The sequence below is a fragment of the Plectropomus leopardus genome, chromosome 10 (genome assembly GCF_008729295.1).
Source record: "Plectropomus leopardus isolate mb chromosome 10, YSFRI_Pleo_2.0, whole genome shotgun sequence".
Classification (NCBI taxonomy): Eukaryota; Metazoa; Chordata; class Actinopteri; order Perciformes; family Serranidae; genus Plectropomus; species Plectropomus leopardus.
The window spans coordinates 15286848-15305421 of NC_056472.1; the positions used below are offsets into that span (position 1 = coordinate 15286848).

Genomic DNA, 18574 nt, shown 5'->3' on the forward strand with positions numbered 1-18574 from the left:
TTGCTGTACAGTGCCAGAAACAGAAGCATCATAACTATTTTTTTGCAACCTTTACATGCTCCTGCATTGTCATTTTAAAAAATGCCTAAAAATCTTGCAGCATGCATCACAGTTTTTTTTAAATCTACTGAGAAATCACCATTTTATGCCACAGCAATCACAAAGCCTGCAAAATCCTGGATGGACTTGTAGTGTTTCCTCCCCGTTGGCGTTTCCCTTCTCCTCCTCCAACCCTTTTGAAATCTTCCTTTTTTTTTTAGGTCAAGATCGTCAGGTTTGGTTATGCAATATCACTGTCATGTCTTTTTTGGGGCTAGAAATGTTTTCAGTTGGCGTGACAGAAAAACAAGACAGATGATAGTAGTGCTATATAATTTACTAAAACATATACATGTATGTTTTGTTTAAAACTATCCTGACATAAAAAAATCCCCCTGCGAAAGCTCTTTTTTTTTACCTGTTTGACAGATCAAAAGTTGCAGATGCCTAACACTGAATCTTCTTTGTCATTTTTCTCCCAGAATCCACTGCAGTTTGGGGACTCAGACTGTGATTCATCAGAGGCAGAGTGCTCCGATGCCACCATTAGGAACAACAAAGTCGGGGCTCCTTCCTCGTGGTGAAACCCGCCCCGGGGCTCGGTTCTGTTTTTGCCTGGAGGCCATCATGTCCCGCTCTGCCCTGCAGAAAATACAGCAATAAGAGGACGACATTGTAAACAAAGCTCCTTATAGCAAAGCCCCATGCAATCTCTCCCAGAACCTCCCACCCCGAACAAACCTTCCCTTCATAAACCTCCCCATTCCCCTCATGTCTAGCACAGCATCCAGGCAACCCATGGCAGGGATTCCCTTTTGAATGATAATGTACAGTAGATAGTATAACATTCATAATTTATTTTTGTCTGAGTTTTGAAGGAAAATTCAGGACATCTGTAAATTCTCTGAACAGAGACGAAAAAAAACTGACATTTTGAAACTGAGCATGGGCAAAGTGTGTGTTGTGATGATGATGATGACGAGAAGGAGGATGTGTTGACGTATCAGAGGTGAGCAGTGCGGAGTTACATCACTGCGATCGTCGGTCTCAGGTGACTGACGTAGACAAGGAGTGTCACTACAAGCCTGTCATTGCTCTCAGCGTCTTACTGTTTTAGAAGGAAATTCCCAACCAACAAGGACCCACTCTTACTGAAGAGCAACCTGCTTTTTCGTGAGTTTACAGTGCAGAGCCCCAGCTCCCTGCCTGGGGCTCATGAAAACAGTGCAAACACCAGCATGAACAACCTGCCTCGCAACTGGACTCCCTCTTTCCCTAGAAACCACCACGTGTGTCTAAGTCAGTCATCAGGATTCTCGCTGAATTGTCCAAGCATGCCTGTGCAGCTCGCAAAAAAACGCTGCCGTAAGACTGCATGAAGTGGACAAGCTTGCAGAGAAGAAGAGTCGGCTGAGAGTCAAGGAAAAGATAAACAAAACAAACTTCCTCTGTAACCCAGCTCGTCCTTCTCCAAGACAACGTCATTGTCATCATCAATCAGATGTCATGACCATGGGGAGTTATCAGTGTGTGTGCGTGAACACAAAGCCCTTTCCTCTCCATTTGACATTACAGTTTCAAGTCTCATCTCAGGATTGTTCAAGGACTGTGAGGAACTGGACTGGACCAATTGTTGTATGTAGGAATCTTTGAGTGGCACATAATATGGACCATATATTAAAAAAAACAAAGGTCTTACAGATAGCCTTGATGTCCAACCCTTTATTGTTGCAACAGACATTAATTTTATGTAGAGCATTTTAGTTGCAATCCAGGTGCAGTATCCTATTTCTTGAAGGTGCAGCATCTCCCATTTACAACTTTCCAGCAGGGTAATTTCTACTGTCTGACATGCAATGTCCAAAAATAATTGTTTTCTGTGCTGTGGTGAATAAAACAGCAATAATGTCGGTTGAGGCTCAGGTGAGAAAGAGGTGCTCAGGATGCAGGGCGTCTAGCTGGCTAGACACTACAGTGACTGGTGGCTAGAGAAAAGAGCAGTAAGTGTCAAACTGCTTCCTATTATAGATGCTATATTTTTTAAATTGTCCCATTTTTATGAACGGGCCTTTCATGGGGTGGGGGGGGGGGTGCTCAGGTTTTATGTTGCTGATTTGAGAGTAGGAGCAATATATTTAGAGCCACTAGATGGCGACAGTTACAATATTTTTCCATGTGTTAAGTAAAAGCTCCATTCCTGTTTTTTCTACACAATTTATCTGATGTTTCCTGTGACCATCCAAGAATCAATAGCAATATTACAATTTTTGACTTGTTGTCTTTGAAAGGGGATACTGCACCTGTGAGAGCTTTATTTTTTATTTTTTATCCCCATTAGAGTGTTTGTTGTCCACCTTAATGATTCTGCGGTTGAGAAAAATAAGGGTTGAATTTAAAGATAATGATGTCAAGACGTCAGCTCAAGTGTGCGCAGACGGCTGAGATTCTAAGTTAGGAATAAGCCAGAGACGAGACCACGGAGCAATTAAGCTGCTCTTGGTTTTCAACAACCTCATCTCAGTGTTAGTTACTCCTGTATATAAACATCTGTAAATGTAATCTGTTATTGTCCCCCCTCTCTGTCTCTCTCTCTTTTTCTCTTTCTCCGACGTATCGCACAGCTCTGACAGAGCACTTGTGTCGCTGATGACCAGCCCGAGGGGTTGAAAATGAGCAGGAAATCCTTCATCTGTATTACATCAGTATTGAACACTGCAGGAGGGTGTGAGTCAAGAGTAGCACAAGGTGAATCTAAAACTGTACTGATGGATCAGTTACCTTTTGCTTGAAAGCTTTGGGAAGGTACCGAAAGCAGCTGCTGCCTTTCCTCGAGCCTCCTTCTTCTCTATGTTTACGTTGGTGTGAAATAACTTAGTGTATTGTAATGACTGGGTGATCCGATCAAGCTGTTAATAACATTGTCTTTCTGGCATATATCCTGTGAAGTATGATTGTTGTTAAGTTTTAATTTAATTTTGATTTTTTTTTGTTCCTTTGTAGCTGGCCTACATGATTATTGAGTTAATTTATTATGAATGACTGGTAAGGTGTTCTTTTTAATTTCAGGCAGCTTTAGAAATTTCATGACCTATGATTTCTCCTAAAGTATTATTTAAAGGAAGCACAATGAATTGGTGTGGAAAGAGGACAGTATTTGTGTGGCAGAACAAAAGCATTGTCATATCATAGGCATCATTTTTGTCTTTTTGACCCTGCGGGGGACCATTCATCATTTAGATCATCAAGTATTGATTTAGCATCAGTAATAAGCAACATCAGGCGTTCCTGAAGCTTTCTTATCTCGACATAAGCTAAAAGGAATCACTTCTACTACAGCCAAAAGCCAGTCGGTGCACTGTCACAGCAGGGTAAATGAGATAGGCGTGAAAGCATGCGTGATGCCGATTTCTGTACTTCTGCAGAGATCCCCTCCTCTTGTTTTTAAATCAAAGTTACTTACATCTGAATTTCTGTGAAATTGTTTCTAACGGTAGACATCATGTTGCCTCACCCCATGTATCAAACATCTGTTTCTTTGTTACTCTCATTTCCAACTCCCTTTCCTGTTGAATGGCATTACGATCAACCAATCCTTTCAGTTTCCTGTATTATCCAGTGTACAGTGCAATGGGTATCTGGGAGAATAAAATCAGAGCAAACAACTGCATGGAATAAATGCTGATGTACTGTACCCAATACACTGTGGTCTGTCTCTTATGTGACACAATAGATGCTTGCTAGTCTAAATAGTTGATTGTAATGAATAGATTTATTAAGTTTGAGATGTTACTTTCATGCATGTTATATGTGCATAGATGCTGTAGTCCAAAGATTTTATACAACATTAATCATAACCAGGATTGTACAAGTACTGATGCAGCACAACCTCATGTTTTGACAAAATATATTATGTTACACTTTCATTATTTGTTTGAACGTTCAGTTATACTTTCTGTGAATTTTATAACACCAGTCACATGTTAAGATGCTGATTCTAAAGAACACCAAAAGTAGACTTAAAAAACATTATGTATGACTTGCAATTGTATGCACAAATACCTCCTTAGATTGAAAAAATACTCAAATTCCCAGATAAAACACTGTGGCCATGACCAGTTGCTATAGCCCTGATATGAAGTTTTTGACTTGATACAGGTTTTGACTTAGTCACAGTATTTAGTTTTCATCAGTTTGAGTGTGCATTAGGCAAACTGGTATAGATTTTAATGTAAGATATACTGAAGTAGTTTATATTAAAAATTAAAGCCTTAATCAAGGGCCCTCAGGTTATTTTTTACCCTATCAGGGGCAGTGAATACTGTGGCATACTTAATATAATCTATTTTATTGTTAATATATCCTATACACACATTTCTTTACTTTGTGTACTGGCACAAAATATTATTTGACATTACACTGGCCTAATAACACAGATGGATTAATGACAACAGCATCATCAATGCATTATTAATCATTAATGATTAATGTTTCTGCATATCTGTATCCAAGGGCCCAGCATTACACATAATGTTATGCTGCCAAGGGAGACGAACATAAACCAATGGATTCATATTTTCATCGTTAGCTCTTGCTCCACAGTTCTACATCAGAAGCAGAATGGGAAATATTTTATTGATCCCCGCAAGGAAATTGTGGTGCCAGCACAAAAAAATAGAAAAATAGAAACAAAAATAGAAATACAATAATAGTAAATGTTTAAATATTTTTTTATAAAGTATGCATTATATGCTCAGTATGTAAGTCAAATATATGTAAGTAAGAATAACACTAAAAATATATAGAATATAGCCCACATTCAAGAGTTGGAAGAATATTGCACTTTTGAATTATTGCACAGAGGATTGCTGTGATTGAAATATTGCGCCAAATATTGCAGTTATGGCAGTGATATAAAATAATGAATATTACTCTGTGACTAAATGTTGGCGGTGTTTCCTTGAGCGTGATTATTAGCGCAATAAAAACCTGTCGAAATTTGTTCGTGTTTTACGTGCTGCTGTTGAGTTTTATTATTGCGTAAACTTCGGGGCTGGTTGAGCAGGCGGGGTTAATGTCGTAAGAAACGCTGCAGATGGAGCACAGTTCAGCCGGGCGGTGCGGGGTCATAAAGTAAACGCCCACTCCGTATGCACTCCACCCCGCGAGCTCTCCTTTGGACAGGGCGGAGTCACGCGCTGGAAACTGCTGTACGTTTACTCAAGTTTAACCCACCAACGCAAACGAGGAAGCACCTCGGTGTACAAACAAACCACTTTATTTAGCTAGTTAACGGACATTTCTTCATTTTGACCCGGTTGCAGTGTTTTAAACCGAGGAGGTCAAAATGTCCTCGATGGACTTTGAGAAGCTGAAGATGACAGGAGCAGGTCGAGCCATGGCAGTGTTGACCAGCGGTGGAGATGCACAAGGTGACTTTTAACTGTCAAATTAGCATTACACGGCAGTTAGCGGCCTTAAAGTGCATTACCCTGCTGCTAAGACAACTTTCTGCAGGGAACATTTGACATTTGCTCACAGGTCAAAGGTCGTTTTGGGCTGCATAGACGTTTTGCAACTTGTGTAACGTTAACTCACGCACCGTACAATTACTCAACGAACTGTACTTAAGGTACAGTCTGAGGTAACGTTAGGGACTGTACTTTATTTAGTAAGTTATTAGTAGTAGTATTTAGTAAGGGAACGGCTGCGTGTGAGTTATTTTTAACTTTTTTGTTTTTCCTTGAGCCTCCCTCAGTGACTAAATTAGAAATTTTTTAGTATTAGAAATATTAGAAATAAGTAAATAATAGAACCAAAAGATAAAAATGTTTGTGTGCAAGGGAAATTATGTCTATCCAGATTTCAATTAGTTAAACTTAACCTACACTTAACTTAGTATTTCTGTTTTCTGCCACGTTATACCTCTTCTCCACTAGCCACCTCTCAGAGGCAGATATTTACTGATATGTACTTTTTACCCTACTATCCTTTTTTTTAACTCTTGAGTATTAGTCACTTTGCAGATTCTGATTAAAACACAAAATATAGCCTAATCAGAAAAATGAATAGGGGTGTGTAATAGTTTAAGATAACCTTGTAGTAATCCCCTGGTGGAAATTCCTAGGCTATACAGTAGTAATTAAAAATTGTCCCACATTTACCAGCTGCGACATTGGAGTACTTATGACATGAATGCATCAAAAATTATAATCCAATATCATGCATTATATTATTCTGAAAGGACATTCTGCATAATGAGTACTTTTACTTGTGGCACTTTAAGTATACATTGATGGAAATTGTTTTGTACTTATTTTATATTAGAATTTCAAATTCAGGGCTTACTTATAACTGACTAGTGTCACTTATCTACAAGTAACAGAGCACTTCTAAACTATGATGTTATGACTTTAACTATGATATTATTACTTTAACTCAAATACAAGATACTACTTGTACTTCTCCCACATCTGGTAACTCATACAGTGCCAAGTCGGTTCAAGTTAATCTTATTAAGGACTTTGGTTACTGTCTCTCTGCAGAGCGGATGGCACCTTTGCCCAATAAGCTATAAAGAAATCACATCCCGCACAGTGTTTGATTTCCTCATGAAGGGTAATTGTGCAACAGCTTGTGTGAAATGACTTGAGAAGTTGAGGTGAATCTAATATTTTTGTGCAACTGTCCTTGACCCAGGGATGAATGCTGCTGTCAGAGCTGTGACCAGAATGGGCATCTATGTGGGGGCTCAGGTCTATCTTATTCATGAGGTAAACAAGCTGTTTGTATTAATATGACCTTATTAAACACAGAATAACGTGTTTATTCCTTATTGACTGGCTCGCTTTATTCTTGACATTAACAAACAATTTGAAAAAATACCCTTCAGGGATACCAGGGTCTGGTGGATGGAGGAGACAACATCAAACTGGCTCACTGGCACAGTGTGACTAATATCATCCAACAGGTAGGTTGAAATATTACCATCCGTCATTGTTGACGGCAGTGATAAAAGTAACTATAATGGGGCTTTTTCAGAGCAGGCATTTTGACTTGTAATACTTTGAAAAGCACACGTTATAAAATAACACAGTAAGAAGCTGTGCTGTAAGCAGAATAATTATTTTAATGACTCACACCTGAAAAAGTGCCTTAATTGTATACTATTTTAGAATTATTGTTGTTTCTTTCTGGTCTTAAATATCTCTCTATTGTTTTAATACGACTTGTATTATTTCACCATCTCCTCTCATCTCTTATCTCCCTGACTGTAAAATACTGGTTATAACCTGGTAAGTGGTCTTGCTGCATGTGCCTTATCAGTTAAAGAAGCAGCAAGTTGCATTAATCAAAAGAAAATTCTAAGCAATCCCATTGTGATTTTTGCATTAGGTGTCTTGAATTTATGCAGCAAATGTGTGTAAGGGCATGTTCCACTCTAAAGCAAGACTATTGTGTTTTTTGTTTTAGTGTTTAACCTACATCAAAATATTCAGATGTGTTCATATTTAGTGTTGCACTGGTTCCCAACCCAATTTTGGCAAGTTTGTATGCATTTATTTCTTGTAAAACTATTGTTTTATAGATATTTCTAATAATTGTTGTTCAACCTTGCCTGAACTTCAGTGTTCACAGTATTTAAAGTTAATGGCTGTAATGTTGCTTCCCTCTCTCCAGGTGTTTCTAGAGAAAAGTCTCAAAAATAAATCTAATTTTTATGTAGCAGAATGTAGTTGTTTTTTTTTTCTTATTTCCTACTCTAATAATTATCTCATGGCTCTTAGCTTCATCCCACCCCTTGTGGGCTTGGGAACCACTGCTGTGTAGGAGGTGGTTTGCAGTTCACATTTGGCATGAGAGAGCACATCACAAATATAACTCGAGTGACTGTGTGTGATCTGTTTCCAGTCACTGCTCACATTTCATCTAATCTGAATCCACCAGCTTAGATATCTGATGTGTCTAACAATACCAGAGAAAAAGAAATGTTTCTGTCACTGAGCATGAGATTTTTCAGAGACAGGTGACAATGTCCTGTTTCTTTTGATTTGGTTTGTCACTTGTTATATGACTTCTCTGCTGTAGGGTGGGACTGTGATCGGTAGCGCCCGATGCAAGGCATTCACAACTCGTGAGGGCAGGCTTGCTGCTGCCTTCAACCTGGTGAAGAGAGGCATCACCAACCTTTGTGTGTGCGGAGGAGACGGCAGCCTCACCGGAGCCAACATCTTTCGCAGTGAGTGGAGCAGTCTGTTGGACGAGCTCGTGAAGAAAGGTAAAGTGCTCTCATTGTCAACTTGTCACTGAGTCTTGAAAAGTAGTTCACCCTCATTATGTCTTCATACTGCATATTACAAACAATACAGTGAATATATTTATTTCTATGCTGAAATAGTCTTCAGTTAGCATTTATGTTTATGTTTCATTCTGTAGTAATATTATCATCATTTCTTCGGTGTATCTGATAGTAAGCTGATAGTGTGACATTAAAAACATGAATGTGTGTGTTTGTGTTTCTTCAGGAAGGATCACAGACACTCTGGCCAAGCAGCACGACCACCTGAACATTGTGGGGCTCGTGGGCTCCATCGACAATGACTTCTGCGGCACTGACATGACCATTGGAGCTGACTCAGCGCTACATCGCATCATGGAGATAATTGATGCCATCATGACCACTGCACAAAGGTCAGACACTATTGAACAGAGGCAGCACTGAAGCAGCTGGTATTTTATAAAAGTAATTAATATAAGGTCACTGAAAAGAGTAATCCTTATTTGTTCAGCAATTCTTACTAAATATGAACATGTAAAAAGATCACAGTAGTAAATATATTTATAGAAGTAATAGACATACTATCTAGTATCTATTATGGCCTAAAACATGCTATTTGAAGATGTTGCTGAAGGCTCAGAGAAATTATCATAAGCATATTTTACAAATTTATAGAAAAATGATTCATGAATAAAAAAAAAACTTCATGTAAAAAAACTATCAGTAGATTAATTGATATTAAAAGCAATTGTTTGTTGTAGCTCGTTTTAATTATACCTAACTTAATGTGTATTTATACCTGCACAGTGTAATGATAGAACATAATCATCTAAGCCAAGTTTTGTTAAAACCCAACTCACCCATTCAAGCCTCTTTGGCATGTGATCTTGCCTGGGCTTGCTCCCCTGGCTCTCAGCAAGCTGCTACAATCTGCAAATTCTCTGTTTCTATGCTCACATACCTGTTTTGTATCTTCTCCAGTCACCAGCGCACATTTGTTTTGGAAGTCATGGGGCGACACTGTGGGTGAGTAACCCTTAGCCATTCTGCTGTCCGTTATACACGGCCGCTGAATAAAACAAATGACTCTGTGCTATTTACTCCAGATATCTGGCCTTGGTATCAGCACTGGCATCCGGAGCAGACTGGCTCTTTATTCCAGAGGCTCCTCCTCAGGAGGGTTGGGAAGACCGGATGTGTGACCGTTTAGAGCATGTAAGACACAAAAACTAGTCAAGACTGTGTGTAGTGTTGTCACTAATGTACTATATATGTATTCACAGGAGAGGGTACTCTGTTTTGAAGTAGGAGAAACACAGACATGCTGTGGTCTACAAACATAGAGGAATAGAGGCTGAAGAGCTCTTTTAAATAAAGGAATTTGAGGCAGAATTGTGCTTCCTGAGTTGCTGGCTAAAATGTATGTATCTGTTTACTTCCAGAGCCGCATATCAGGGTCAAGACTCAACATTATTATCATGGCAGAAGGAGCCATTGACAGAAATGGCAAGACCATCTCCTCAACTTATGTAAAAGATGTAAGTCTAAAGATTTAAGAACTGGGGCTGATTGACGACTGTCTATGCTATAGGTAACAGTATAGTGATGATACTGAAATTTAATTTAAATATTGCACAGGCCAAGGTGGAAGTGGCAGAGAGAAGTTTAGTATTCAAAGTTTACTTTCAAATGTTTGACTTATAAGGAAAAAAAAACTTTTCTATCATTGTATCTCTGTTGTGTATGCCTGCTAAATAACAAAGTAGTATTACACTGAAATGCTTCCATGTATGTTTGAAGCTGGTGGTAGAGAGGCTGGGTTATGATACCAGAGTGACAGTCCTCGGACACGTTCAGCGAGGAGGAGTCCCCTCAGCATTCGACAGAATACTGGTGAGTGAACATACTGAATTTTTTTCATGCTACAAAAATCTGTCTGTAACTTCTGCGACTCTTTGTCAGCCACATATTCCATCAGTCTCCATCCAAGCAGCGCTTGATCCTTCCAAATTAGTCCGCACCAAGTATCAAATAGACTGAAAAAGTAAGAGACATACAAAAGAAGAAACCCCTGCAACATTTTCACTGGCATCCATGATGCTTTCTGCTGTTTTAAACTGGCATGTTTTTTTGTTAAACCTGGTACACCAGAACAAAAAAAAGAAAGGCATACCTGTCAGCTGGCAATGGGAAAGCACTCTATTGTAAGTGGGATTTCTCACAAGCATAGAAAATCAGCATATACATGTTATTTTTGGTGGAAAAGAGGTATTGGACAAGTTATTGTCTTAATCCATATAACCAATACAAGACATTACAGATGTGTAGGAGGTGATAAAAAGCAGTCAGCACACTAGACTATGCTACCATAAACATAAAATAAATTACCATGGAAATCATGTTTCGAGCTTCACGCTCTTCATCAGACAAAATACAATGCAGAGACACACCCTCAAATACCTACTAGGCCAGGTGGCATGACAGAGTACCTGACAGGTCACCTGGTCCCAGCTGGCTTCCTTCCATGAACACATACAAACATGCATATAGACAGAAATATATATAAAACAACTTTTAACATGCAAAATAAAAATGCAAGTTTGCAAAAGTGTAAATTAAAAAAAAACCCAATTGTGATAATGTATTGAAAAATTTACACAAACAAAGATCCATGAGACACCTCAAAAGGTGGTGAGTTCACACATAATGCATAGTAAACAAGCACACAAAAAATAGAGTACGCCATATGAACTCAGAGAACCTATATGGCTCCAAAGTGTATTTCACGAAATACATACACTTGTTTGTCAGAAGAAGACCTTCTTTAAAGTGCCTAAATCTAATCAGAACAACTTGAATATCACATGACCAAGGAGGCGAGACCCTCCAATATTCATTATCTATGAATTTGAATTTCAGAGCACTAAGTTGGGTGTGGAGGCGGTGATTGCGCTGATGGAGGCCTCTCCTGACACCCCAGCCTGTGTCATCGGCCTGTCAGGTAACCATGCCGTTCGTCTTCCTCTAATGGAGTGTGTAGAGATGGTGAGTCACTCTCCTCTCTTCTATAATCGATCTTAGTAGATATACACAGAAACAGCGGGGGGTTTCTGTATTTTCTGACTGTGCCATCATTTTCAGACCAAGTTGGTGCAGACAGCCATGAATGAGAATAGGTTTGATGAAGCTGTCAAACTGCGTGGAGGGTGAGAGCTGAGATGCTAATCATGCATATTAAATAGTTAATATCATTATATTATAATGCAAAACAGTCTTGAAGACACATTTTTTTAAAGTCCAATGTAAATGTTCTATCCATTCATAATAATTTCATGATGCACAGGATTTCATGTTTTTTTCTTTGATAATAAGTCCAAGCTGAAAAAAACAATAATTTTCTTGCAGGAGTTTTGAGAACAACTGGAACATCTACAAGCTCCTTGCCTTCCAGAAGCCTGCTCAGTCTCAGGTAAGTCTCTCACTAACATAACACACACACACACATACAGTATGTGTAGCCATAACATGTATAAAAGAAAATTATTTCAGCACTGGGGGACACACATAAAAAGCCGAGGGTTTGGGCGTCCACCACAAGGAATTTTTGTGGCTTTCTGAATACATTTATGGTTGAACTGTCTGTATTTTTTGTCAAAATAAAACTCCTCTGCAGCAGTTCTTCGCTGTTTTTATTTTGGGAGGACAAATTCATGTTATAAATATTGAGTGGGATATGTCCGCTGTGTCCCTGCCTGAAATCTTTGCCTATGAAAAGGATCTCCAACCTCAAATATACTCCTAAATATGTGACTTTTGTTTCGTCAGAGTAATTTCTCCTTGGCTGTTCTGAACGTGGGAGCTCCAGCTGCAGGGATGAATGCAGCGGCGAGGTCTGCTGTGAGGATTGCGCTCGCTCATGGACACAAGGTGTATGCTGTCCATGATGGCTTTCAGGGACTTGCCTTTGGGAACGTGAGAGCTTCTACCTCTACAACTTCACCACTTTAATCACTATTTTACCAACAAGTAACCCATATGAGGAAACTGTTGCCTGTTTGTCTGTCTGCAGGTTTCTGAGATGGAATGGAAGAGTGTGGCGGGATGGACAGGCCAAGGGGGCTCACTGCTGGGTACAAAACGGTGAGCAGCAGGACACATAGTTTCTAAAATGCAAACATATTTAAGTAATCTAAAGAGTACTCCAACAGTTTAGTATTATACTGCCACCGGGGACCTAAAACAGACATATTTAAGGTTACACTTAGGCAATATGACAACATGTACCATTTGTTACTTGTCAGAGATTTTTTTTGTACCCTTTATACTCTTTTATGGATCCCTGTCATGCTCTTGAATGTACTGACCATTGGGAGCAATGAGGAAAATCAATAAGCAGGTCTGCATTACAGATGAATTGGTGTTTTATAATTTTCGGACAATATGAGAAAGCACCTTGAATTGTCAGTTATTCAGTTTGCTTAAACAACAATTTCTCAAGTGACTTTTCATAAAATGCGATATATCTCAATATATGTTATTTTATATATTGATATATAAAATATGTATATATCAATCATTTATTTTATATTTGTACCTTTTTCATAAACCTAGTAATTAGTGGTTCTTTTCCGTTTTCTTTAAGTAAGCCTTTTTCTATCGAGGAGTAAACTGATTATCCATATTTTATGGATATTTCCTATTATATTCAAGGATATTTCCTATTATATTCAAGGTATATTAATAACATTACAGAACAACAGCTAAACTGTACAGTTAACCCAAATAGTATGTGCAATAACTGCAGGACGTTAATGTAAAACGAGCAGTTTGGATGAATTTTGAGCAGAATATTATTTCCTGTCGGTGTAATGTTTTTATTTGTATTTTTAGCAATCGTACATACTTTATAGGCTTCAGTGTTTTCTTCTGCCTGACGCTTTGCCATTGTTCTTTTAGCGCTTCAGTTGTAACTCCGTACTTTTTTAATGCAGGATGAGAGAGAGGGAAGGTTCGGTGAATATTGTTTATATTCAGGTCCTCACAAAATAACCATTTCATGTAGTTTTCTTTGCATAGATAAAGGCAATGCTGAAACTTGGGTTTACTGTATACTTTTAAAAAGTTAAACCCCTTAAAATCAAGACGGCCCTAATGACCCCCAGTGAACCTTTGGTAACCTATTGTGTAGGTCAGGACTCCCACGTTGGGAACCAGCGCTTAGACCATGTGTTACAGATTGTTTGACACCTCTTGTGTAATTTCTGAGACTCAACAAACCTTCTTCCAGAGCCTGAGACAAATACAACTGTTCTCACAAGCTGCGTAATATTCCCTGTGACTAGCTTTTTTTTAATGTTTCATGTCCTGTTTCAGAACTCTTCCAAACAAACACATGGAGAAGATCGTGGAAACCATTACCAAGTTCAACATCTCAGCTCTGCTTGTAATCGGAGGGTTTGAGGTACGAGACACAACTCTTCTAAGAACCAGATCTGCAGTTCTTGTACATAATTGTATTATGTCAATGTTACATCAAAGAGGTTTTCAATTTATCTCTTGGTGACTTTCAAAGGCGTATGCAGGTGTGCTGCAGCTGTTTGAAGCTCGGAGTCGCTATGATGAGCTCTGCATCCCCATGTGTGTAATCCCTGCTACCATCAGCAACAACGTCCCTGGAACTGACTTCAGCCTGGGAGCAGACACGGCTGTCAATGCTGCCATGGAGGTAAGGCTGAGCAGATGGCAAATTAACAGTGTGACTTTGATGTTTTAGGATTAACATGAATGAGACTTAAACCAAGCCAGAAAACATCATATGTAATATGAGCTGTCATATTACCGAGGCACACTTTGAACTTGGTACACTTAGTCAAAACAGGGGTGACAGTGAGGATTCAGAGCTTTGGTTATCTTTAAAATTTGGGGAGAGGACAGAGACAGGCAAAGCTCTGTAATGGGCTTCAAAGCTGTACACAGCACAGTAGAGGAGAGAGATGATGAGGACGTTAAAGTTTATAATGACTCTTTCTCAACTCCCAGATCCACGCATTTGACCCTGCCTTCAAGTGCCAACCATTTACATGATGTTAGAAAAAATTAATTATTGTGTTAGTCCGACTAAAACTGGACTTCTAAAATGCATGTAAGCATGTCAGTCCGACTGATATTCGACTAAATTGAATTTCTCGAAATCAAAATAACGCATCAAGATAATGTAATAAGAAGTCCAGCTATTCCGTCATGAATACACCTTAGTCGGATGTTAACACGGTTAACTAGGTAATCTGCACATGCTCCTAGTCACTGCGCCGGCCTCTCAGTGTTTATTGATAGGGACTGTTTGTTACTTGTGAGGGGGGAAGGGTGCTGCCATCAGGTCAGGCAGTTTAAAAAATAAGCACTGAAGAGGGACTTGTGTTTTTAAATTTGGCTTAGATGAGGGACATAAAACTTGAAAAGGTAGTATTTTATATTTGTTTTTAATTTAAAAAAAAAAAGTCACACCCCAGCCAATCCATTGTATCCATTGTAATCCATTGTACTGGTTGTTATTATTTTTTATTGTAGCCTGCACAAAACTAAATAAAAATTTGATCACAAAAAAAAAAAGTTCTCCCCTGGTGCATGTATACTAGGACAAGGTCAGCAGTCCAATTAAATGTAAACATACTGAGTGTCTCCTTGTCACAGTCTTTTTAATATTTTCCTCAGGGTTGCGACAAGATCAAGCAGTCTGCCACTGGAACCAAGAGACGGGTGTTTGTGGTGGAGACTATGGGTGGGTTCTGTGGATATCTGGCAACCTGCACTGGTATAGCTGTGGGTGCTGACGCAGCCTACATCTTCGAAGACCCCTTCAACATCCATGACCTGAAGGTAAAACAACAAGAAAAACCTCCTCTATTTCTCGAACTTTCCCCACAGCTTTCTGTCTCTTCAATGATCTGGCTTTTTGACAGACCAATGTGGAGCATTTGACTGAAAAGATGAAGAAGGACATCCAGCGGGGTCTAGTCCTGAGGTATGTAACACTCGTGTAGCCATACAGAGATTCCTATGCAGGGTAGAAGCCAATAAAAAAAAGTAACTGTGCATCTTTTCATCTACTTTATTTGGGTCTGTCTATATACAGATATTTTTGTTGTTAATACGGAGGTTTTTTAAAATGCCTTCGAAGATGCAGATTTTTAAAGCTCTGGTTACTTTGTATTCATGTAGAGGTGTAAAATAGAGCATTTGGGAAACAATGACATCATCTCCTCAATTGGCACATGCTCATTGTTTCTTTGCATGACGAGAATGCGCCTGAAACAATAACAACAAAGGCGCACTACTGGCTTGTTTACATTTTGTAGCACTACTTGGTCTAATGACTACTTTACACTTGTACTTAGTATTACTGCACAACTTCACTGACGAACTGAGCAGTCTTCTGTGCTCAGTTTTTTTGCTCTACCTCAGCTTCAGGTTTAAGTCTGCCAAAACGCAGTTTTGGATCATCTGGCCCCGTTACACCAGCAGATGGTGGGATAATTTCGAAAGTGGGATTGTTATGGGTGAGGAGTGGAAGGAAAACTTTTACATGTCCAGAGAATCACTTGTATCTTTTAGTGAAGTCTTTCATCCTTATATTGAAGGGAAATCAACAATGAAAAGATCTCCAGTAGGTGTTTTGAAAAAGGTAACATTAGCCTGTGCACTTTTTTTTCTGTGTGATGAGGGGCGACAGCTATAGACAGCGAAAGCCAGTGAGCTTTAGGAGTCATTTTTGCATGTTAGTGTGAACTGAGACATTCAAAAAAGAAAACAAAGGTCAATGTGTTTTTTTTTTTTAAACAAAAGGGTGAAATATCTATTTGAAAATTATCTGTATTCGTGTAGACAGGGCCTGCATCTATGTTTTCATGTCTTGGGTTTAGTCTGCTAGCATATTAACACTGGCTAAACACAACATACTGCTGACCCTGATCAAGTGTTAGAGTTTGCAACTATTTGATCATAAACCAAAGAATTAGACACAGTCGTCCAATATTCCTCACCAAAGTGATCATGGCAAGTGATCTAAACGTTGTTGAGATATCAAAGTTGCAGACTGACCATCTGAAGGACAGTGCTGTCCTTCAAGCCAAACCTTACTATTTGATTTTGACAAAAAAAACCTCAATAGAATATACTCTATCTTCTATGCTGATCATTTTCTCTGTCATAACAGGAATGAAAAATGCCATGAGAACTACACTACAGATTTCATCCATAGGCTGTATTCATCAGAGGGGAAGGGCATCTTTGACTGCAGAGTCAATGTGTTGGGACACCTTCAGCAGGTATGGAGCCACCGTACTGTGAAGGATGGAAGCTGCCAAAATCAAACATAAATAAATTACTTGAGAAATAAATAAATTAAATTAAAGTTATTAAATGTATCAAGAATAATATTAATTAATTGACAAAATGTGGCATTATTTGTTTTAATTTGCCTCTTTATTTACCTTTGCATTAAACCCCCTATTTATTTACTATTCCATTAACTCCCCTTTCATTTATATATTTTTATTCATTTTTACATGTTTTTTTGTATTAAATGTTTTTAATCTTTTTTTATATATATAAATACATTTAATTTTTGTCCCCTTGCATTTTTCTCCATATATTTCCCCAAACTTAAACCTTTAACAATCAACAATTATAAAGAAATTAGGGTGCTGTCATCTAAAGTACATCACACTTTGTCAATTAGCTAATGCCTACATTTATTTTATTTTATTTTTATGTATATTTAATGGCATATTCATTTATTTATCAAGTTATTTACCTTTTATTTTGGCAGCTTCTGCCCTCCATACCATACCAGTGTCATGGATCGTTGAAATACAGCTTAGCAGATTAAAAAGTTTTTTAATTACAGTGACACTCATAAACTGTTAAGAGAAAGAGGCTTGTAATGCATCAATACTCAGCTCATGTGTTTTTGCTCCAGGGAGGATCGCCTTCTCCCTTTGATAGAAATTTTGGCACCAAGTTGGGTGTGAGGGCCATCCAGTGGCTTTCAGAGAGGTTGACTGAAAACTTCCGACAAGGTAAACTATTGTACAATGCCATAGTTGACATAAATAAACTGCTCTGGTACCCAAAGTCAAACCACAGCAACATAATGATTCCACCGTTTTTCCTGACCAGGTCGCGTGTTCGCCAACTCACCAGATACAGCATGCGTGCTTGGCCTCAACAGGAAGGTCATCAAGTTCAGCCCCGTCACTGAACTGAAGGCTGTGACTGATTTTGAGTAAGCAATGTCAAAGTTTGTCGTTTATTTAAATCAAATAACAATTCCTTATTAATCAATCTTATTAATATCTGATTTGGTTTGTTTTTCAGGCACCGGATGCCCAAAGTCCAGTGGTGGTTAAATCTTCGCTCGATGCTAAAAATGTTGGCCAAGTACCAAACCAGCTTCTGTGAGTACGTCCCAGGAGAGATTGAACATGTGACTCGACGCTCCATCAGCATCGACTCTGGGTTCTGAGTATACTCTCTGCACTTTTTAACCCTTATCTGTCCATCCTTTGCACACCGCATACTTAAAAAAAGGTATTCCATCTGCTCTTATGCATGTCAACAGGATTGACTTCTAAAAGCCAGCATTGATATCAGTCTTGTTAGTCATAGTAGCTATGTTAAATAATGTAAAAATGTAAGTCAGATATTCTTTTATTGCCTTCAATAGAGATTTTGGTAGTCAATCAGGTGTGCCATGTGGCTAATATTGCATTGTATTACTTTATAACTGAATATATTATATAAAGTGGATTGTGTGGTTTGGTATGAAATAACATTATCAGGAACCTCGCGCAAAATAAGAATGTATATCCATGTTATAAAGCTAAAAAATGAGAGCTACAATTTTTTGGAGCTCCTCTATAATATGTGGAAAAGGGGTCCAGTTGTTGGTTTGAGACCATGTATGTTTTACTCACTTAATGTCAGAGCGTGACTCATGGGACCAGTGAGATGTTAATTTGCTTTTATTTAATCGCTGTGAAAGACTGAAACACTGTTTCTGTCATTAATTAATGCAAACTAAACCACAATTCACAAAATAACAATACATAGTTTATCACAGTGTAATAAACTTCACAACTGCTGTACTTAAAATAGAGCAATCTGTAAAGAAATATGAACATATGATGTGTCTTATTTTGATACAAATGCTAATCATCAATCAAATGTCATTCAACAGCGGTATTAAATATATGTTCTTTG

General features: G+C 38.5%; 2 protein-coding genes across 3 annotated transcripts in view; both read left to right on the top strand.

Annotated features, from left to right (window-relative positions):
- The window catches only part of si:ch211-45c16.2 (mitogen-activated protein kinase kinase kinase 13), a 40157-nt gene extending 36456 nt beyond the window's left edge, over positions 1–3701 (top strand). For both annotated transcript variants that reach the window (XM_042494642.1, XM_042494643.1), the window contains one exon: positions 522–3701. In XM_042494642.1, coding sequence (XP_042350576.1) covers positions 522–623 — 102 coding nt within the window. In that variant the 3' untranslated portion in view covers positions 624–3701. The remainder of the gene's footprint in view (positions 1–521) is intronic.
- A 1535-nt stretch (positions 3702–5236) lies between these two features.
- Positions 5237–18486, top strand: pfkla (phosphofructokinase, liver a). The gene is made up of 22 exons (XM_042494204.1): positions 5237–5468; positions 6736–6809; positions 6929–7006; positions 8125–8314; positions 8562–8727; positions 9296–9340; positions 9421–9529; positions 9757–9852; positions 10115–10207; positions 11234–11359; positions 11456–11520; positions 11720–11783; positions 12140–12286; positions 12384–12454; positions 13688–13775; positions 13887–14039; positions 15026–15190; positions 15274–15335; positions 16527–16638; positions 17292–17391; positions 17492–17597; positions 17690–18486. The coding sequence occupies exons 1-22, from the start codon at positions 5384–5386 to the stop codon at positions 17835–17837; spliced, it is 2343 nt and encodes a 780-aa protein (XP_042350138.1). The 5' UTR covers positions 5237–5383; the 3' UTR covers positions 17838–18486.
- The last annotated feature ends 88 nt before the right edge of the window (positions 18487–18574 follow it).